The sequence below is a fragment of the Primulina eburnea genome, chromosome 18 (assembly GCF_022965805.1).
Source record: "Primulina eburnea isolate SZY01 chromosome 18, ASM2296580v1, whole genome shotgun sequence".
Taxonomy (NCBI): domain Eukaryota; kingdom Viridiplantae; phylum Streptophyta; class Magnoliopsida; order Lamiales; family Gesneriaceae; genus Primulina; species Primulina eburnea.
Genome location: NC_133118.1, coordinates 31,295,182 through 31,314,870, shown reverse-complemented (window position 1 = coordinate 31,314,870; position 19,689 = coordinate 31,295,182). Strand labels below are relative to the sequence as shown.

The window sequence follows — 19,689 nt, the reverse complement described above, 5'->3', positions numbered from 1 at the left end:
ATGCCAGACGGTGAATGATTTGCAATAAACCAAAAATTTAAACATGAATCTTTTTGACAAATGAATTTACATTTTCTAATTCCTCATTTGATTTTCTCCGCCCAAATTGAATTTGACAAAAATTAGTATGAGATGGTCTCACAGGTCGAATTTGTGAGACATATCTTTTATTTGAGTCATCCATGAAAAAGTATAATTTTTTATGCTAGGTAGGATTGACCCGTCTCACATATTAGTAGCCGTGAAACGATCTCACATAAGACTCGTTCATTGAATTTTACAAAGAACTCAAATGGGAAATAATTTTGAATAGTTGCATAGATTAAAGAATCCGATTTGATCTGCATTTCCGTATCAGACAATATTATATTTTAATAAGTAAATAAACACCACTGAAAATTCCATCCTAACTAGCTTAGGTGATTTCTAAGCAGATTCCGATCCAATTAACCGGCGCCGGCGGTAGGCGGCGGCTGCCCCCACTTTCCAACCTCAATTATTGCGTGCCTTAAATAAAATATTACGCACGTGCTTAAAAAATATAAGCATCTAGAGCCCACTTGGGAGCTTACTTTGTAAAACACACAATTGATTGCCTTTTGAGGTTTAGATAGTTACTCGATTCTTGACCTTATTGGCTATTAATATTTAGGAGTGTCAAAATGCAACACGATCTGTCAACCCGACACGACTCAACACGAAAAAAATCAGGTTCGGGTTGGGGTTTTTCGGGTTCGGGTTGAGTGGATTCGAGTTAGTGCCATGTTCGAGGGAGTGGATTCGAGTTAGTGTCATGTTATGCGGGTTTCGGGTTGGGTCGAGGGTTGACCCGCGAACTTTTTTTTTGAAATTTTATCTATATTTTTATATATTTTATGTTTGAACAAAATTTATTGTATATTTATATGATAAATTTTCATCATTTAATATTTATTTTGCATTTTTTTTATTTTTTTAACAATTTTTTATTTGATTTAGTAAATATACTTTTAATTTTCTACGATTAAAATTTCAAATTTAAATCGAAAATTTTGTTATTATGTGTTTAAATTAAAATATTATTATTATTTTATTATTTTTTTGAAATTTTTTCATTAATTTTTTTAAAAATTAATAAAATTCGGGTTAGGCGGGTTAGGCGGGTTGAGTCGGGTTAGACGGGTTCATGTTCGGGTTGGGGGTTTTCGGGTTGCTTCGGATTCAGGTTGGGTTCGATTGAAAAAATAATAATAAAAAATTCGCGGATTGACCCGAAACCCGATCCAACCCTAACCCGACCCACCCGATTGACACCCCTATTAATACCCTCAGGGAGACCTGAGGATCATGAGTATCAGATGATCTTGGGTCATAGATCAGGCTATGAGAATTTTTGGACCAATCCGATAAATAGTCGGGCAAATCTATGTTCGAGACATAATTTCTCCAGGCTACAGAAGCCCGGGCTTCCAGACAAATTCTCGGGTAATGGCTTTCTACCCAGGTTACCTTGATAGTAGCACCGCACTCGAGTGCACAAATATTTTGGTAATCATTACTCTCAGAATCACATGGACTTTGCGTGTCAGAGAAGTTGACAGAAAGTAGGGTATGAACATCTGTCTTACCATAATCAGTAAGTGAACATTGAAAACAAGGTCATTATTGACTTTCTTGTTATAAATATCAGGTTTGCTCAAATTTGATTCATTCATTCACTTACAAATTACCCACAACATTTACTGCTAGATTCTTTCTAATCATTTACTGACTTGCGCGTCGGAGTGATCACACCGAAAATCCCTCATGCGCTCATTCACGTGGTTATCTACGTGTTTATAGGTCATCACTGATTTTTCTATGAAGAAGGAGGAGGTCTGTGGTTTGGAAACATCTCACTAAGCTCTCATTCCTCATTCTTTTCATAATCCGACCCGGTGAAAGTGTCCACGCATCTCGCACTCATTTTTACCATGTCACATCAACTATAAAAGAGTCGTGTGTATTTTTTGGTACGAGCCATATATTGTATCATATGAAAAAATCTATCTATTCGTAGTTCTTGGATTAAAGATTGGAGGAATGCCTACAGGATAACATGCACGAATCACATGTTTAGATCTTAAGAAGTTCTAATTGTTAATAAAACTATGTGTATTTCATTGTTTGTGTTTTTTTTAAGAGTGGGTCTCATGTGAGATCGTCTCACGGATATCTGTGAGACAGATCAATCCTACTCATATTCACAATAAAAAGTAATACTCTTAGCAGAAAAAATTATACTTTTTTATAAATAACCCAAATAAGAGATCTGTCTCATAAATTCGACCCGTGAGACCGTCTCACACAAATTTTTACCTTCTTTTAATAGGGATGATATTTATTGTGAGATACAATTATTTGATATATTTTGTATCGAAATATTTGATATATAAAATTCACTGATAATATTTTTAAAAAATAACATAAGATCATAGGCTTGATAAAAATAATAGAATGACAACCAAACATCCCTACAAAAATTATGATATATCGCGATGCATAGAGCGGCAACCGTCGACAAATGTAACCATTTGGCTACCCATGAGAGATATAGCAGAAATGGTATATTATATATAAATAATTAATTTAGTGCAAAATCCTATCTTTTTTTTTAAAACATGGCACAAATCATCTAAGAATGTGTATTAATAACGATTAAAAATTAACAAAAAATTATTGCGATATCGTTTTTCATATCAATTTTGTGAGACGAATCTTCGACCAGATTCAAATCGTGAAAAATAATTTTTTTTTTACAAAAAAAAATATTTTTCGATATAATTATATATAAAATCAACTCATCTCATTAATTAAAAAAGAGTAGGTATCTTATGAGAAGGTCTCACGAATATTTATCTGTGAGATGGGTCAATCCTGCCGATATTCATAATAAAAAGTAATTCTTTTAGCATAAAAATTAAGAGTAAGTCTCTTGTGAGACGGTCTAACGAATAATTATCTGTGAGACGCGTCAATCCTATCGATATTCAGAATAAAATTAATACTTTTAGAATAAAAATAATATTTTTTCATGGATGACACAAATAAGATATCTATGTTACAAAATACAACCAGTGAGACAGTCTCACACAAGTTTTGCCAAAAATTAATATTTTTTCATGGATGACTCAAATAAAAGATCTGTATTACAAATACATGAAACCGTCTCACACCATTTTTTTTTTTTAAAAAAAAACCTAGAATTATATCATAAAAGAGATACTAAAAAATTTAAAGTGCACACGTACCCCCAAGGAGATCCGTGAGGTGTATGAAAAAGAAAGTCAAAATAAAGCAACAAGACTATTTTCTTGCGTCTCTTTCTGGTGCCCACCCCCTTTCGATAAAATAAATCCCTTCAGTTGATTCCAAGATATTCATTTTTATCCTATTTGCCAGCTCCGAATTTCAATAATTCCACCAGGGAAGAAGGAAAGGAACGTTTTTTTTTCATGGCAACTGCTGGATTGACTCATTCGATCAACAGCTCGGTGGCGGAGTTTCCGGTAACTTGGCGGCGGCAGAGGTTTGGGTTAAGCAAGCGTCGAGTTGGGTTCAGAGTATTTGCTCAGGATGCTGCTGCGGAGCCTGATCTTAGTGTGACGGTGAATGGGTTGAAGATGCCGAACCCATTTGTGATTGGGTCGGGTCCTCCGGGAACCAACTATACTGTCATGAAACGGGCATTTGATGAAGGTTGGGGTGGTGTCATAGCGAAAACTGTAAGGCTTCTGTAATGTTTTATTACCCCTTTTGACTGATTGTATTGCATCCATTTTGTAGATTTTGATCTGTTCCTATGTTCTTGTTTTTTGACGTGGAAATTGTGATCCGCTTTCTCTGAAGTTTGTTTCATCGGCATATTTAAGGCTTTGGTAGTAATAATCTCGGTATCCTTGAGGACTTATCGATCATGATCTAGAATAAATGTGTGGATTGGAGGAATGCGATTTGGTAACAGGATTTGTCGTTAAGGAATGATTGAAAAATAACTTAAAATGGTTGACACTTGTTATCTCTTAAAAAAGCTATCGTTGGGATTTTACGTCCCTTGGTTAATATTTTCCGATGGTGGTTTGGTGGTGCAAAGATAGAGGATTTGCATAGAGATGTATAATTTTTGGGGCAATGGTGATGTTTATGTAACTTTGAAATTTTGTTCCAGTTTGTTATCCCATTTCATTGATGATTAATTTCTGCTCTGATCTCATCAATTTGCCCGCGGGATTCAGTGAAATGATTCAAAAGTAGCCACTGCTTAACTTTCTATACCACCATCCATTCAGATTTCAGACACATCTAAATGCAACCATATATTTTAGGGGGAGCATATGACACATCTAGGTGAATAATGGAAGAAAAGAAGATGGTTGGATCCGTCCATAATTTCTTATTGGAAATTATGGACCCCTCAATGGCGAATGTCTTAGTATAAGCTCATTGGTTTTACCTAATATTCTATTAGGTGGAAGATTCCATCTTTCTTCTATAATACAATAAATTCGTATTATAGCTCATTCGGGGCAAAGCTTCAAGTTGAACTGTGTTCGTTTAAAATCTATTTGGACTAGCGAGATCACGGTTCCATTCAAGTTGAATTCTATTGCTGCGTCTATTGAGGGAAAGTTTACTTATTATGTACAGGTGTCCCTTGATGCTGCAAAAGTTATAAACGTAACTCCTCGTTATGCTAAATTACGAGCAGAAGCTAATGGCTCTGCAAAAGGACGAATTATTGGGTGGGAAAATATTGAACTCATAAGTGATCGACCTCTAGAGACTATGTTAAAAGAGTTTAGACAGTTGAAGGAGGAGTATCCAGACCGGATACTTATTGCCTCTATCATGGAAGAGTACGACAAAGCTGCATGGGAGGAACTCATTGACCGTAGTTGAGCAAACTGGAATCGTAAGATATAGTCTTGGTTCTTTTAGGTCTAGTCAAATATCTAGGATTTATTCTAGTCCCAATCTTAAGTGTATGGAAGGTTTCATCTTTCTTTTTTTGGTTTCCAGGATGCAATTGAAATAAATTTTTCATGTCCTCATGGTATGCCGGAACGTAAAATGGGTGCTGCGGTTGGTCAAGATTGTGTATTGTTGGAGGAAGTCTGTGGATGGATTAATGCAAAAGCCACGGTACCAGTTTGGGCAAAGATGACTCCGAATATCACTGACATCACACAGGTTTCCATTGTTCTTTTTTCCTTTCTACCACAACAAGTGCCATATAAAACCAATTTCGTTGACGCACTGTCTTTTTGATATACTGAAACTAATTTTATGGTGAATTATAATATTTTGTTTTACAGCCTGCTAGAATTTCTTTGAGGACTGGATGTGAAGGAGTTTCTGCGATTAATACAATCATGAGCGTCATGGGAATTAATCTTGACACATTGCGACCAGAGCCTTGTGTAGAAGGGTGAGTGTTTTTACTTTGGCTAATATGATTCGCATCACCGGTTAAAATTCTGTCTTCATTTTCTTAAACATTGCGTTCAATGCGAACTTAGGTATTCGACTCCTGGAGGTTATTCTTCAAAAGCAGTCCATCCCATTGCACTTGCAAAAGTAATGAGCATTGCACAGATGATGAAGAAGGAATTTGGAGATAAAAATTATTCACTTTCCGCCATTGGTGGAGTTGAGACGGGCAGTGATGCAGCAGAATTTATCCTTCTTGGAGCAGATACTGTTCAGGTCACATGGCACTATTAATATTTCTAACTAGTTTGCTACATATAATCGTGGAATTACTTCCATGCATTAGGGGCTTACAGAGAAATAGTCGGGGGAGAGGGACAAGGTGGATTCAATACCTTTCGATGCAATAAACTTACATTTTGTTTTTTGAAATAACTCTAGGTGTGCACGGGTGTTATGATGCACGGATACAGTCTCGTAAAACAGCTTTGCTCCGAGCTGCAAGATTTCATGAAAAAGCACAACTTTTCATCCATACAAGATTTCCGGGGGTATTCATTCACTATCAATTTTTGACACACCTAATACATATCAGCATGAAATTCTGATAGTCCCATGGTTATAATGCTTTAGTTTTATCACCTCTTACCATTTATTTGATCAGGGCTTCACTTGAGTACTTCACGACGCATATGGATTTGGTTAAAAGGCAACAAGAAGCCATTCGCCAAAGGAAGGCCGTGAAGAAAGGTCTGCAGTCTGATAAAGACTGGACTGGAGATGGCTTTGTGAAAGAAACAGAGAGCATGGTTTCCAACTAATTTGGCTAATAAAAGTCGAATCTTTCATCTCTTATACCCAAGGAAAATAAATGGCCTCAGATTATGTCTTGGCTGAATGAATGGTTTCTTCTTGAATTTCTGTACAGAATCGAAATCGAAACTTTGGTTTCTTCTTAAATTTGTCTATAAAGAATCGAAATCTAAACTTTCTTTGTAGCTTTCTAATATTATGCTTTGATTCTTACAAGATATTCTTGTTTGAAAAGTCTTTACCTCGTGATATTGGAAAGATGTACTTGGTTGTTGGGAGTAAACAATTCAAATCCTCAACATAAGTTCACTTATGACTCGTTTAAAAACTTTTTTCAAAATAAAGATTTCTAATGTTTTGGCTATTATTTCAAGTGATTTATGATGTTTTTTTTAAAAAAATTTCTTCAAATGGAATTTTTTAAAAAATATATGGAAACAACTCAATAACGGGCAAATTATTCACATACAGCGCAGACAACGAAATCATGATTTAAATTTTAAAATTGATCGATTCGTGTTGCTTTTAATGTTGCAATTCATTATTATTTAAAAAATCATTCAATTTCTAATGGGATTATTAAATTAGACTTTGGGCTTGTATGGAGATGTATGTTTGAAAATAAAAAAATATTTTGGAATTAAAAAGTTATGTATTCGATTTTAATTGTAAATCATCATAACCTCAAAACCAAAGCAAGTACAAGTTCCTACATCAAGAAAACTCAAAATCAACATAACACAACACCATTAATTATATCTTACTATCACTCATTCACCTCTATACGAGAACAAAATTATGAACCTATTCAATGTTGGTGCCAAAATATATATATAAATTCTTGAACAACAAATCCACAATCTGACAACTTCAGCTCGTGTTTCTTCCTCTAATTCTCAAAACTTTTGTGTACGACAGTTTTCAAGGCATTTTGTTTTGAATCTGTCGATGGATGTGAATCAGGTACTCAACATACGTCGGCACGCTGCCTATCTTGTCTTCTACCATGTAAGAGAAGAACGCCGCACCTGTAAAGAGAGTGGATCTGAGTCTTTGAAGAACAATTATGGGCAGAGACATTGATATAACTATCCAAAACTGAAATAACGTTCGTGTTGAAAAGAATTATGAACTGAGATAACTGGCTGAATCCCTTAGCATTGTATCTGATTTTGCTCTAGTTCTTCAAATGTGTTGTTAAGTAAGTGCAATTCAATATATTAAAGTGCATATTGTTATTGGTTACCATTGTGAATGCTAAAGAACTGATAGATTAAAAAACTCAGCAAAGAAACATTCAACATGAGAGATGAAAAGCCGTAGTTTTCTGATATCTCACCATATATACTTGCCCACAGTAAACAATTATCACATGTTATCATTAAGTAAACTTAATTTTACATCATTTGTTTCCTCCCTTTATTTTTTCTTTATTTTTTCAAAATTTTATTTAGGGAACCGTTAATGCCAGATAATTATTTTGAATCACTAACCTGATGGATCGCCCTTTCTGCACAATCTCAAGCTGCAGGGATAAGAAAAAGAAAATAAAGTAAAAAGGTGCAAGATAATACTCTGATGTGTCACAAAAACCAAATTACTCGCTGCATCGTGAGAAACAGGTTAAGAAATACTCACCGCAGATAGGAGCATCGCTGACGCCGTATTTCATTTACTATGGAATTCACCTTCTTTGACAACGCATTGTCTTGCTGCTGCAGTACAGACTGGAAGGAAAAGCGCATGAACTTGACTTCGCTAATTTGTTGGGAAAAACAGTGAACTAATGCGTGTAATGTTATTGATGTATACTTCATTTTAGCTAAATGGTCTTTTCAACGTAAGAATAGGTCAGAAACATATTAGGTAGCAGAAAATGTTGGTGTATAGAACACCCGCCAGCAATAATTCCGCACATGGTGAAGGATCAAAGATGTGTGTTTGGGACATTGCCGCTATCTGATCTTTGGAATGTGAAAATCTCAATAGTAGAAAATTTGGTATCCTAAAGTGACCAAAATGCATGCTTCCAAATTGCAAATCTTAAGTACTGCACAATAAAATGAGAATGTTTCCAGGAATCACATGTGAGAAAATACCTGATTGGAAATTTCTGCAACTGACGAAATGCCAAACAACTTTTGTAAAATATTTGGCTGAACTGAATCACCAGCATAAATATAACACTCTACACCATTCTCAAGAAGATATACTCCCTCGTCAACAACATTTTGACCAGAAAGTGGAATAGAAGTAGGAATAACGGAATCATCTGACTCCTGACAATTTGACATCAAGATATGAAAGCAAGCGCATATGTCATGACCAATAATAACTTGTAAGTTGAACTTCTTACCTTCTCATCAAGGTCATGAATGGCTATCATTCTAGGGTACACCAACGGGATCACCAAAGGTAGTAGGTAAAGAGGATACATAATTAATCCAAAAGGACCTATCATCAATTCTTCCATCAGAGCGTAATCCACTGCTTTTAAGCAAAGCTGAAAAGGACAGAAAGCAAACACATAGAATTAAAGCGTGCTAAATATTGACTGATTAAGAAATTGAATAAGGAATCCAATTAAGGAAATCGAACAAAAGAATATAAATCAAAATGGTATTTGTAAATCCATTGAGCTAATTAGGAAGCTTAGCGTTTTTATATGTTCTGGTAACATGAAACATACCGAGAATGTAGAGAGGCAACAGTTTAAGTGCTTCAGGTAAGATAAGCTGTCCAGCAGAAGAAACTGTAGCACAGAACTTTCGATATGAGTATAAAATGTTGACACAAACATTTGTTGCTTGATCTCTGACTTGTGCTAGAGGAGCGGAAGAAATTTCATTAGCCGCTGCCAGATGAGAAAATCAGAGCAGCAGAGTCAGAATGACTGTAAACCTTCAATATTCAGAACAGCGAATTGAAGTGACTGAAATGCATCAACACAACTGAGGAACCAGCAGGGCCTATCATCACTTCAAAAAGGATAACTCGCAAAAAAGAAGTCATTCCAAATCATTATTATTCCAGATTCAAACATGTAATATAGAACAGTATTGTTCAGTATTCTAGAGAAAACAAAGACAAATTAACAAAAGCAAGTACACAAAATTCATACTGGAAGATCACCTTGCTTCAATATACAAGAAAATTGGGCGTCCAAGTCAGCAGAACGGAAAAGATTACTCAGAATACTGGTGCAAGGCAAAGACAAGGTTGAAATCCGGATCCTTCTTTGGCCATACACCGTGGTATAAAGAAGAGCACACTAGCCATCACAAACATTTTAGATGATCAATGATTGATTATTCCAACAAAGCAGAAGGGAGAATAAAACTCATTACAAGAAATCTTTGTTTTTCTGGAAACAAAAAAATAAAAAATCAGGAGAACTTTAACTCTCCAGGTAGGAGGGATTATTGCTATTTATACCTGAAATGCACACTCCGAACCTTCCTGCAATTTGTCATCATGTTTTAGGGTCACCATTATTGCTTTGTCACAGTCGATCTGCAAAAAATTGAAAGAAAAGGAGTTTGTCCTGGTCCTGGATCAACATAGGCTATTCCAAAGTTGAAATCTAAGGATGAAAGGTTGGAACAATATGTGTTGCCAAATAGTGATCAAACAGTTGCAAAAAAAATCTAGTTTCCAAGCTAAAAACGGACAGACCACCCTACTTGTCAGCGTTTTAGTTATTTATTTCTTTGTTTAACATGATGCATTTATCGAATAATTTTCACACAGAAATATGTTCCACATTTTTAATTAGTAAACAAATCTTATTATGCTGGGCATGCTGTCACATATGTTAAACCTACACTCAAAACAATGTCATCAAAGTGACTCAAGAAGCAGAAAATAGCTGAACAAAAATTACACTGCTTAGGAATGGCTGAAATATGTGATTTTTTCCTATTATTGTTGCTTGGTAGTAAAAACTTAAAGAAACTTCCAGCTGCAGCACAAAAATAATAATCGAAAAAGGGATCATGCCATGTTAACATAAAATGTCCAGTGATCAGTTCGATAGACAATGATGAAAATGGATACATCAAACACTGCCTACAACTTCTATTTCTAACATCTTGAGACGTTAATCAAAACCAGGATCTTTACTTAAAATATATTTTGAGAGGGGAAAAGAGAGACATACAGCAGGTAGATCAACATCTGTTGGTATGCGCTTACAGAAATTACCAGAATATTCTTGAATTTGAATACCCTACACATAAAATATTTTTTTACCTTGTCAGCCATTCATCATTTAGCAACTCAACAATATTTGTGATCCTTTCCATAAATGACGAGCATAAAAACCCAGACTAATATACACTCACCTGGCTGCATCGAACACGCATCACAGCCTCAAAGCCTTGTGGCCTTTTGATATTCCATCGAAGATCATTGTAAAGCTTAGCTGGATCAGAAAGAGCTGAGAAAGGATAATAATAGTACACCTGGGAACAAAATTTACATTTCAAAATAAAATCGGAAATTTAAAGAGAGATCTATTTTATTCAACTCAGTACATAATATTTTTAAAGTATTACAAAATTCATGCACATATCTAGCATTAATGATACAGATACAGGATCAATAGCCCATGTCATCATATGAATAAGAAACAATATATTCATTAAATTACCTGTCCTCCTGTAGTTCTTGGAACAACTGAAAGAGAAGTAATATCAACATATGTTTGTGTAGTAATGAACAAGTCAACGGAGACCTGAAAGTGTTCAAAAACTATAAATACAACAGATATTAAATAGAACCAAAACTTAACAATAGCAGAGATTAGGATTAGCAAATATTATGGATTACTGGGATAAAACATTCTAATGTCACCTGGTACTCTGCAAATTCAATGGCCATGGTTTTCAAACTTTTGTCTGCCGGTTGGAGTAATTTGTGAGCCTCCTGAATCCAATCCGATCACCATTTAAATTAACAATTAATATGCATCTAGATGTAACAAACTACAAGTTTTTCATTCTCTGTTAAAGATGGAGCTAACCCAACTGACAGACATGTCAGACAACAGACCAAATACCAGCCTGAAGAATCAAGTTGTATACTTTATTACTTTATACACCGAAGTCCTCCAAACTTTAGCACAAATAATGAATTAAAAGATACACTGAAAAAGGAACTGTAGTCAATCACATCTAACTGCAAGGAACTTATTATCTAATGCCGTTCAATGAACGAACAAAATCATCTACTCTTGTTCTAATAATTATATTCATCATCAGTCAAATAATGGCGAATATCAATTATCAAGTATTGTAATACTAAAGAGCCCCTTAGCCAAATGACATAATATTCGCTACCTGAAGTATCCTCATTCCTCATAAACTATGTAAAACACAACTATCCAATTTTTAAAAAACCAGATGAATGATTCAAAAAAGTGGGAGGGAAAAACGAGGTTTTATGATTACAATTCAAAAGTCGAAGATTAAAAGAAATAAGAATCAGCAGCATGTAATATCAGTCTTAGACCGTAAATTTAACCCCGGCTTCCATTTAAAATAGAATGTCAGAAATCCCCGTGACCCTGTCTAAAGCACTTTTTTATGCCTAATATCATCGTATCCAAGCTTGTTTGTAATTATTATTTTAATGGCATACTGCGTGGCTGTGCTCAATTTTGCAGGTAACGTAGGTGAAAGTGACTGAAAATAGCACAATATCATTACATTCAGACTCAATGGCATAACTACAGTATCAGCTGCCATGTTAGGAGCTAGAAGCAAAGAATGGAAGGGGAACAAAATCCCTAAAAATAGATCAAAACCATAGTATCATCCTAAAAATTATAAATTATTTCATACCTAGCAAGAAAAGGCAGACTCTGTAAAATATACGCCAGCGAGTATTTACCGATGAACAAATACAACATCACAGGATACAAAAGAGGGGAGAGAGAAAAATCGAACACATAGAATCTACCTTTTCTCCTGCTGATACATTAGTCCTGCCCTCAGCTTCTCTAGTCGTAAGGGATCCCATGCCAATTGACGGCAAGACTGAGAATCAATTATGAAATAGGTCAGAGCGTGAATTATTCCATCAAAACAAGAGTCAAGAGTTACAAACACGCAGCACACAGAACAGCCTAAATTAACACAAGGACTATATTCAAAGATAAAAGGTTACCAATTAAAAATACATTGTTTTCACTACTAGACTATGACAAAAACATGAAAATAAGAATCTTTTACGTGGAAGACATGATAGTTTGGTATCATATGGTATTTGGCTTAAAGGAGGTGTGTGGTGCTTGGGTGTACAAGCAAATAATTTGTTACGGCATATTTGTTGCTTGCCTGATTGGAAAACAAGAAGTTTGCCACCAGTGCTCTTCATCGCCAGGAAGGCAGCCTAAAGAAAAAAAGGAATAAAACATATAAATTTTACATACTCAGGTCAATTATCAATTATTGAATGCCAAGCACAAGGGCCACAAGGCCATGAGTAAATTTAATGAAACCGTGTCTTTTTTTATAAGTAACGAAACCGCATTACAGTTGGCTTCTAATGGATTTTCCATGAGAGAGATGCTTTGCCAGAAGTTGGTTCCTCATATTCCTATAACCTGCTTATTTTTATAATTCATCCCAACAACTCTATTGGCTAATGAAAATAAAAGTAAAATGCATGTGCTCTCGATTATCATAAGTTTGCGATATGATGCACTTTAATATGTTCCCGATAAAATTCAATTCAGTGACTGAATGATCCAGCAAGGAACTGTTAACAATATATCTAATATTTAACATATTTGAAGATGCAAACTTGCCTTTATTGCAGCACCAAAAGCTGAATCGGCAGTTCTATTATTCTGAAACATTGTAGGAATGCTGTCCAGCAATATCTCTAAATGTTGACGACACTGCATTCACCAATATTATATTAAATCATTTGGGATCTTTTAAAAATAGCAAAAGCATAAGTACCCTGGTCACGAGTCATGACTCTCCCATATACATTAATATTCGCAAGCGCAATACAAAGCAAGTTTAGAAGTGTAAAACATAAAGACATCACAAGAAACGAATGAAAAAATAATGGCAAGTGACGAAACCAAGTCAAATTTTTGCACATATGAAAACCACAGTCGAAAGAAAAACAATAACAAACCTCGGAAAGTGGAACAACAACATCACTGTGAAGAGGAGTATAGACATCTTGCACATCAGGAACTATAAGCATTAATGGCTGCAATAAAACACAACAAAAATATAACCGTAGCGTTCATTGCAGCAATTATCCTGCCCAAGGGATAAGTCCTAAGGTGATTAACACAATAAGCCTAGGGACGTGGGTATAAAAAGCAATTAAAGACAATGGCAAAGATTGATATATGCATATTCTACGAACGAGGCAGAAGTGCAGATAATGTACTACTGACGAGACAATATGCTCAATCTAAAAAAGGGTGCTGATAGCTCTGCAACCAACCTGCTGCAAAGCACGTTTTAGGTTGTAAAAGTGGATGGTGGAGTCAAATGTAGCGATGCCCACCATTGTTCGTGGACCCTCCTGAAAAGAAAAGACCATCATCAGCAAACTAGCAGAGCTTTCTCTCTCACTCGGCCATATGCCAAAAAACAACAAACCCCATTCCATTTGTGTTCGGTATGCACTGTTTTCAAAAGGTCAATTTCAAGAAAATATTCAATAACAAAGCAGCTTTATGGAAAAATAATGGGGCAATTTAGTTTGTATCTTGATGTACAGTTATCAAACAAAGTTCTAATGCACAAATAAACCAAGAATGGACTCACTGGAAGATCAACTATAACTTGGTTGATAGCACTGCACGCCGCCGCAGTGGCACCGGTTTGTATGGCATTCAAGGAAACATCAATAAGGAAGAAAAATACTGCAGGCATAGGATCTCGAACCTGAAATTTCATGTGCACAAACATCAGGATCACAGGAACAGGAAGCTTGCTTAAAACAACAAGACCATGAGCCAAGAAGTCAAATTCAGAAACCCTCTCGAGGTTAGCTACTTTAGTCAATAAAAACATCAAGTCCTTCTGAAGGATACAGGACTTTTATGGACACTTCTGCGAGATTATTTCTTGAGAAAAATATATTATTTACAACGTAAAATTTTGAGATAATTAATTTTGCAGATTACTAATTTTTCTATCTGAACTACTGATACCAGCTAATTAATCACAAGAGTCCGCCAGAAAGTTTAATTCTCATTGTCAGAGTTGTTTATTGAACCTAATACATGCCTCATTTCAACTCAACAGTCTGATCTAAATGCATATCAGATACACAGATCTTCATTCCACGATGTCAAATCCTCAAGGGTATCATCAGAGTTCTTTATATCAACTATGTATGACTCAACTTGATTAAAAGTTCTACCCTTGATATTTTAGCATCAGTAACTTTCATTCCCAACCAAATCCCCAGCCAGATCCAAATTATGCATTACTAACCATGTATTCTTTAGAAGCAACAAAATCAACAGTTCCTCTGCATAGCTCGGGCCTTTCATCTGCATCTCGGCGCCGCCCATCAGGACCTAAGTTGCAATGATAGTCGCGTGGAGTTTCATCCGTAAAACCTGGTTAAAAGGTGAAAACCAAAAGTAACAAAACATCAGAGTTTTTGTGGGCCAACAGCTGAAAATGTAGAAATGGCGGCATAAACATAGGACTCAAATGACATTAACCTGAAATAAAAAACTTCACACAATGCCATCTGAAGAAGTGATTAACGAGAATAAATTTAAGGAAGCAGGGATTTGTATTTTGCAAAGCTGGACCCATCTGTGTCCCCCCAAAACTAACAAAGGCTTCACACAGACATCAATTCAATGAAGTAACATAATATACCTACCAAGTAAAATGAGAACCCACCAACGACAACAAGTAGATTACAGGAAAAGGATTACTTACCACAGAAGTTGCAAATGAAACGTCTTCCTTGATCGATGAACTTCATAAAAGGATTGATGTATCCTTTGCAACGAGAACATCGAACTGGACCATTTTCCCCAAAATCAACCACCTGCAGAACATAGGAGTAAGACATAAAAACACTAACAAGTTTATGCTGTTATCTCAAGGAGATGTCAAATCTGTCGAATCAATCAATCAAAACTGGGGCAATCAACTTAGAAACAGTATTAGCTCCAAGTTATTTCAACAGTCGTTGAGTTCAAGTAGGCATTAAAACCCCCTCAACCTGAAAAGTTCATTCATAAGATTATACTAGATCAGAACTATGATTATTATCCTTCTCAAATTTCAGGTCGAAATGAGGTTAAGAGAAGAATTAAGCATAAACAAGCCACCAGTATATAGGTCCATCTAAACAGGTCAGCATCCTGATTCTTACCTGCAATTTTTTTTTTTAAAAAGGTATCAAGATTAATTGGCTCATACAGATAAATTTTGATACTATCTTATGAAGAGCATCTAGAAACTTTATCAGTTCACTTGTATACCAAATTAGCTTAGTCATCTAGAATCCCTGAATTATCTTTTTCAGGTGAAATCCTTGAGAACTTAAGCAAGGTACCTTCATAATTTGCCAACAGAACAAAATGAAACAAAACATAAAAAACCATAATGTTTCACATTACTTGGATGGCCTCCTCAGATGGATGTGGAAGAGCTAAAGGCTGGACCAACAAAGCCAACTGCATCGCAGAAGTTGACAAAAGATCTACAGTGCATGGAATCTAATAAAATAAACACAGTACCTTCAGTTAGTCACAAATGCATTCTTACGGACAAAATTACAACTAAACGCCCCATAATAAAACAATAAAAACTGAAAACGATAATAAAAGGTAGGCACTAGTTGCTAAAGCCTTTAGTTTTACTATATAAACAAAACTACGTTTTAAACCTGATTTATCGTACACCTCATGTAGCGTGGACTGCAGTTCCCAGTGTCCTTGACTATATAATCACTTGTTGCAGGCTTGACAAAAAGACAAAACAAAGAATCAGGGGGAAAAGTAAACTTGCAACGTCATTTTACAGTTTCAACAGATCATATCAACTTGCATTATAATACTAGAGAAAAACTATAACAAACCATAAAAGATTCAATAGAAAAAACCATGAAAAATAAATCAGTTCTTCTATTTGCTGGAACATGGCTTATTACCGGAGGAGGGTTTGCCTGATTACCCTGACGGGTCTCATGCAGGATTACAGCAGAACTTGAAGTTAGCCGGGGAATTTGATTGGGGTCAATTTTTGATTGCGCACTTTGATTCAGGGCCATAGATTGATTTTGGAGTAGTGGTGGGCCTGGTGGCATTCCATACATCTGGGGTTGTTGCATATGACCAGAAACTGGTGGAGATGGTGCCACCTATAAATCAACAACAAATTCAAAGCGTAACTTACATAATCTGTTCATGTAGAGCCTTTTGCAAAACTAAGAGCTTTTATAATTCATCATCACTAAACAGCCATAAGACATGGAAAGTGCTTTGTTGAACTATTATTCAATTTCACCATCGGGCCCAATGCTTTATGAAATGAAGTGTCATCAGGGTCATTTGTATTACCTCCAAGAAGACCAGAAAAAAGTTCCTTGAAAATTATTTGATGAAAGGAGACGAGCGACATTTTACTCTTGTGAACTATACTTACATATATGACAGTGTCAGTCACTTCAAGGAATATAAAAATATTGGTATCGCTGGTTAAGGGAAAATTAACAAGTATACTTCTAGTCAAACAAATCCCATGAAAAGATATCTGACAATAAAAAAATCATATGATATCAATAAGCCCAATTAAAAATATATATATGGAAAAAAACTATGAAAGGTAAAAATTATACTCTAAATGCCAAAAGCTATATTAAACATTATGGTTTTCCCTGTAAGAAAATGGCCTATAAAAAGATTACTCAACTACCTTCAACCACTCTCATCTTTAAAAGGGTAAGGGATTCTAGTGCAGTCATAATTCATTCAGTTCCCAAGCTAACGTGAAAAATAACAAAAGAAGTACAAGCTACCTATACATGCTTTCCTTGCATATTATTCGTATCAGTACTTGATCTAACCATCGTACAACTTCTGAAGCCCATTCATTTCCCATTCAATAATAAAAATACAAGCAAAGCTGTTGAAAATGCTAAATCATCCAGGTGGTTGGTTCAAATAGTGATACTGGTCTAACTAGTTAGACATAGAACTGTGTCAAGGTTTGATCTCATACTAATACTGAAAACAGAATAGCGAGATATTAAATTTGCCAACATCTAAAGCCCCATATTTTCTATCATTGGAGTTCTTCATGTTCTTCTTGTACACATTTCACCAGCCATAAAAATTCACTCTACTTAACTTCTAATGAGTTTTATATCTGGCAATGGAGCAAAATAAGAAAACCCAACAAGTAAACAAGTTTGCAAGTAGCAGCATAACTAGAGAACCATGGAATCAAACTAACCTGTTGCGGTTGTGGAGGCCATGTCTGCATTCCATATGGAGAACCTGAAGATTGAAGCATTCCTTGAGGGGCTGAAAATGGCAAAGAACCTGGAGGAGGAATCATGCTTTGTGGTGGAGCTGAAAATGGCAAAGAACCTGGAGGAGGAATCATGCTTTGTTGTGGAGCTGAAAATGGCAAAGAACCTGGAGGAGGAATCATGTTTTGTGGTGGAGCAGAAAATGGTGGTGCTGGTTGTCCGATGGCAGATGATGTAGCAGAAGTTGGTGCACCAAAGCTGGGACGCATTTGAAGAGTCTGAGAAGATGGCCCAGATGACAGCATTGTTGGTGGCTGCTGAGATCCAACTAACGGCCTTGGCATACTACCCATGGCAGGAGGGAGCTGAGGTCCACCTTGACTCAATCCTGGTGTAAATGCAGGTGATCCATTACTGGCTGGGCCAGAAGTGACCATGTGGTGGGGTGGAAGGGCCGGGCGTGAAGTTAGGGAGGAAGAAGGGAAAGGTCCTGGGCGAGGGCCAAGCCCTGAAGGTGCAGAAGTAGCTGGTCGGCCAATAGAAGATGGTAATGCCCCGGGTGGGGGAGGTCTTGATGCAAAGGCAGCCTGTGGTACACCTGGTGGCCCAGTAGGTCTAGCAGACACCGGAGATGGAGAGAATGTAGTTTGAGCAGGACCAGCAGGAGGAGCCTGGCCACTTGAGAACACACCAGGCGGGGTAGGGCCTGGCCAGCTTCCACTAAATCTTGGGGGTTGTTGGCCAAATGGTGTAGCGTTTGGAGGTCTATAGGCACCACCACCAAGATTATCAGAATGCTGTTGATTGGATTGATTTATTTGTAAATTCTCCATGTTATTAGAGAGTGCATTAGGGTTATAATTCGGGGGGAAATTCCCCTGCCTAGGCCCCCCTGGAGTTGTCATTGAGAGTTGATCAGGAATATTTAACAATCTTAAAAAAAAATAAAACTGGATCTTTAACAAAAGCACCGCCTGTAATTCCAACCCAATCCAATCCAATCCAATCCAATCTACAAACACCAAAACGAACAAAGAAATGAATAAATGAAAGAACCGAGATGCAAGATTTTAACAATTTCACATAAATCAGAAAATGAATAATCAACGAAAAGGAAAACCTGTAATGGTGACAAAAATTCCGGCCCGTTGTGGGAAGAACGGATCAGTCACCAGCCACACTCCGATCTGATGAAACAATAAAGAGAAAAAGGAAATTGTTGCATTAACACTCCAAACACAATGATATCGATAAAAATTCGTCAAGATTTCGACCTAAACAACTGGAAAACACGATTGGGATACCTAAATTCTGCTTGAAAATTGTCGGACCTTCGCAGTTTGGGGAGAAGGGGTTTAGAATTTACCAAATTAATTAATAATAATATTTATGGATCGCGGGATAGGGTAGGTGTGGGGAGAGAAAGGGGTGAAACGTTGAAATTCTGTATGATCTCCAAAAAAAATTCAAGTAATTGCCGTGAAAATTCCAGATTTAAATTTATTTTACTTTTCCAGATTAAATGGAAATTATTTCAAAAGGAAAACTACCCATTAAGAAACTATTATAACATTTATGTGTTTTTAAATTAAATAATACAAATACAAGATTAACAAAATATGTCCTTTGAAATATTATGAGTTTTTTTAAAAAAAATTGTGTTTACTAGATGGTAAAAACTTGTATAAGACGGTCACACGGGTCGTATTTGTGAGACGGATATCTTATTTGGGTCATCCATGAAAAAGTATTACTTTTAATGCTAATAGTATTATTTTTTATTGTGAATATGGGTATAATTGACCCGTCTCACAGATTAAGAATGGTGAGAAGGTGTCACCGCTCTTACTACATTTGAACTGATCTCTAGCCACCCGATAAACTCTTTCTTTTCATTGAATCGAGTCACCGGCCAAAATTAATCAAAGCAATAGTTGCTTCGTTGCG

The 19,689-nt window shown here is 36.0% G+C and overlaps 1 protein-coding gene and 1 pseudogene across 1 annotated transcript; one reads left to right on the top strand and one right to left on the bottom strand.

Annotated features, from left to right (window-relative positions):
* Positions 1 to 3,333: 3,333 nt before the first annotated feature.
* On the top strand, positions 3,334 to 6,477 carry LOC140819828 (dihydropyrimidine dehydrogenase (NADP(+)), chloroplastic-like). The gene is given in 8 exon segments (XM_073180065.1): positions 3,334 to 3,743; positions 4,666 to 4,911; positions 4,913 to 4,930; positions 5,038 to 5,208; positions 5,334 to 5,446; positions 5,538 to 5,724; positions 5,890 to 5,999; positions 6,113 to 6,477. Coding segments are annotated over 8 exon segments (1,272 nt in total). The 5' UTR covers positions 3,334 to 3,473; the 3' UTR covers positions 6,270 to 6,477.
* A 628-nt stretch (positions 6,478 to 7,105) lies between these two features.
* LOC140820225 (protein transport protein SEC24 C-like) lies at positions 7,106 to 19,226 on the bottom strand (annotated as a pseudogene).
* Between the last annotated feature and the right edge of the window lie 463 nt (positions 19,227 to 19,689).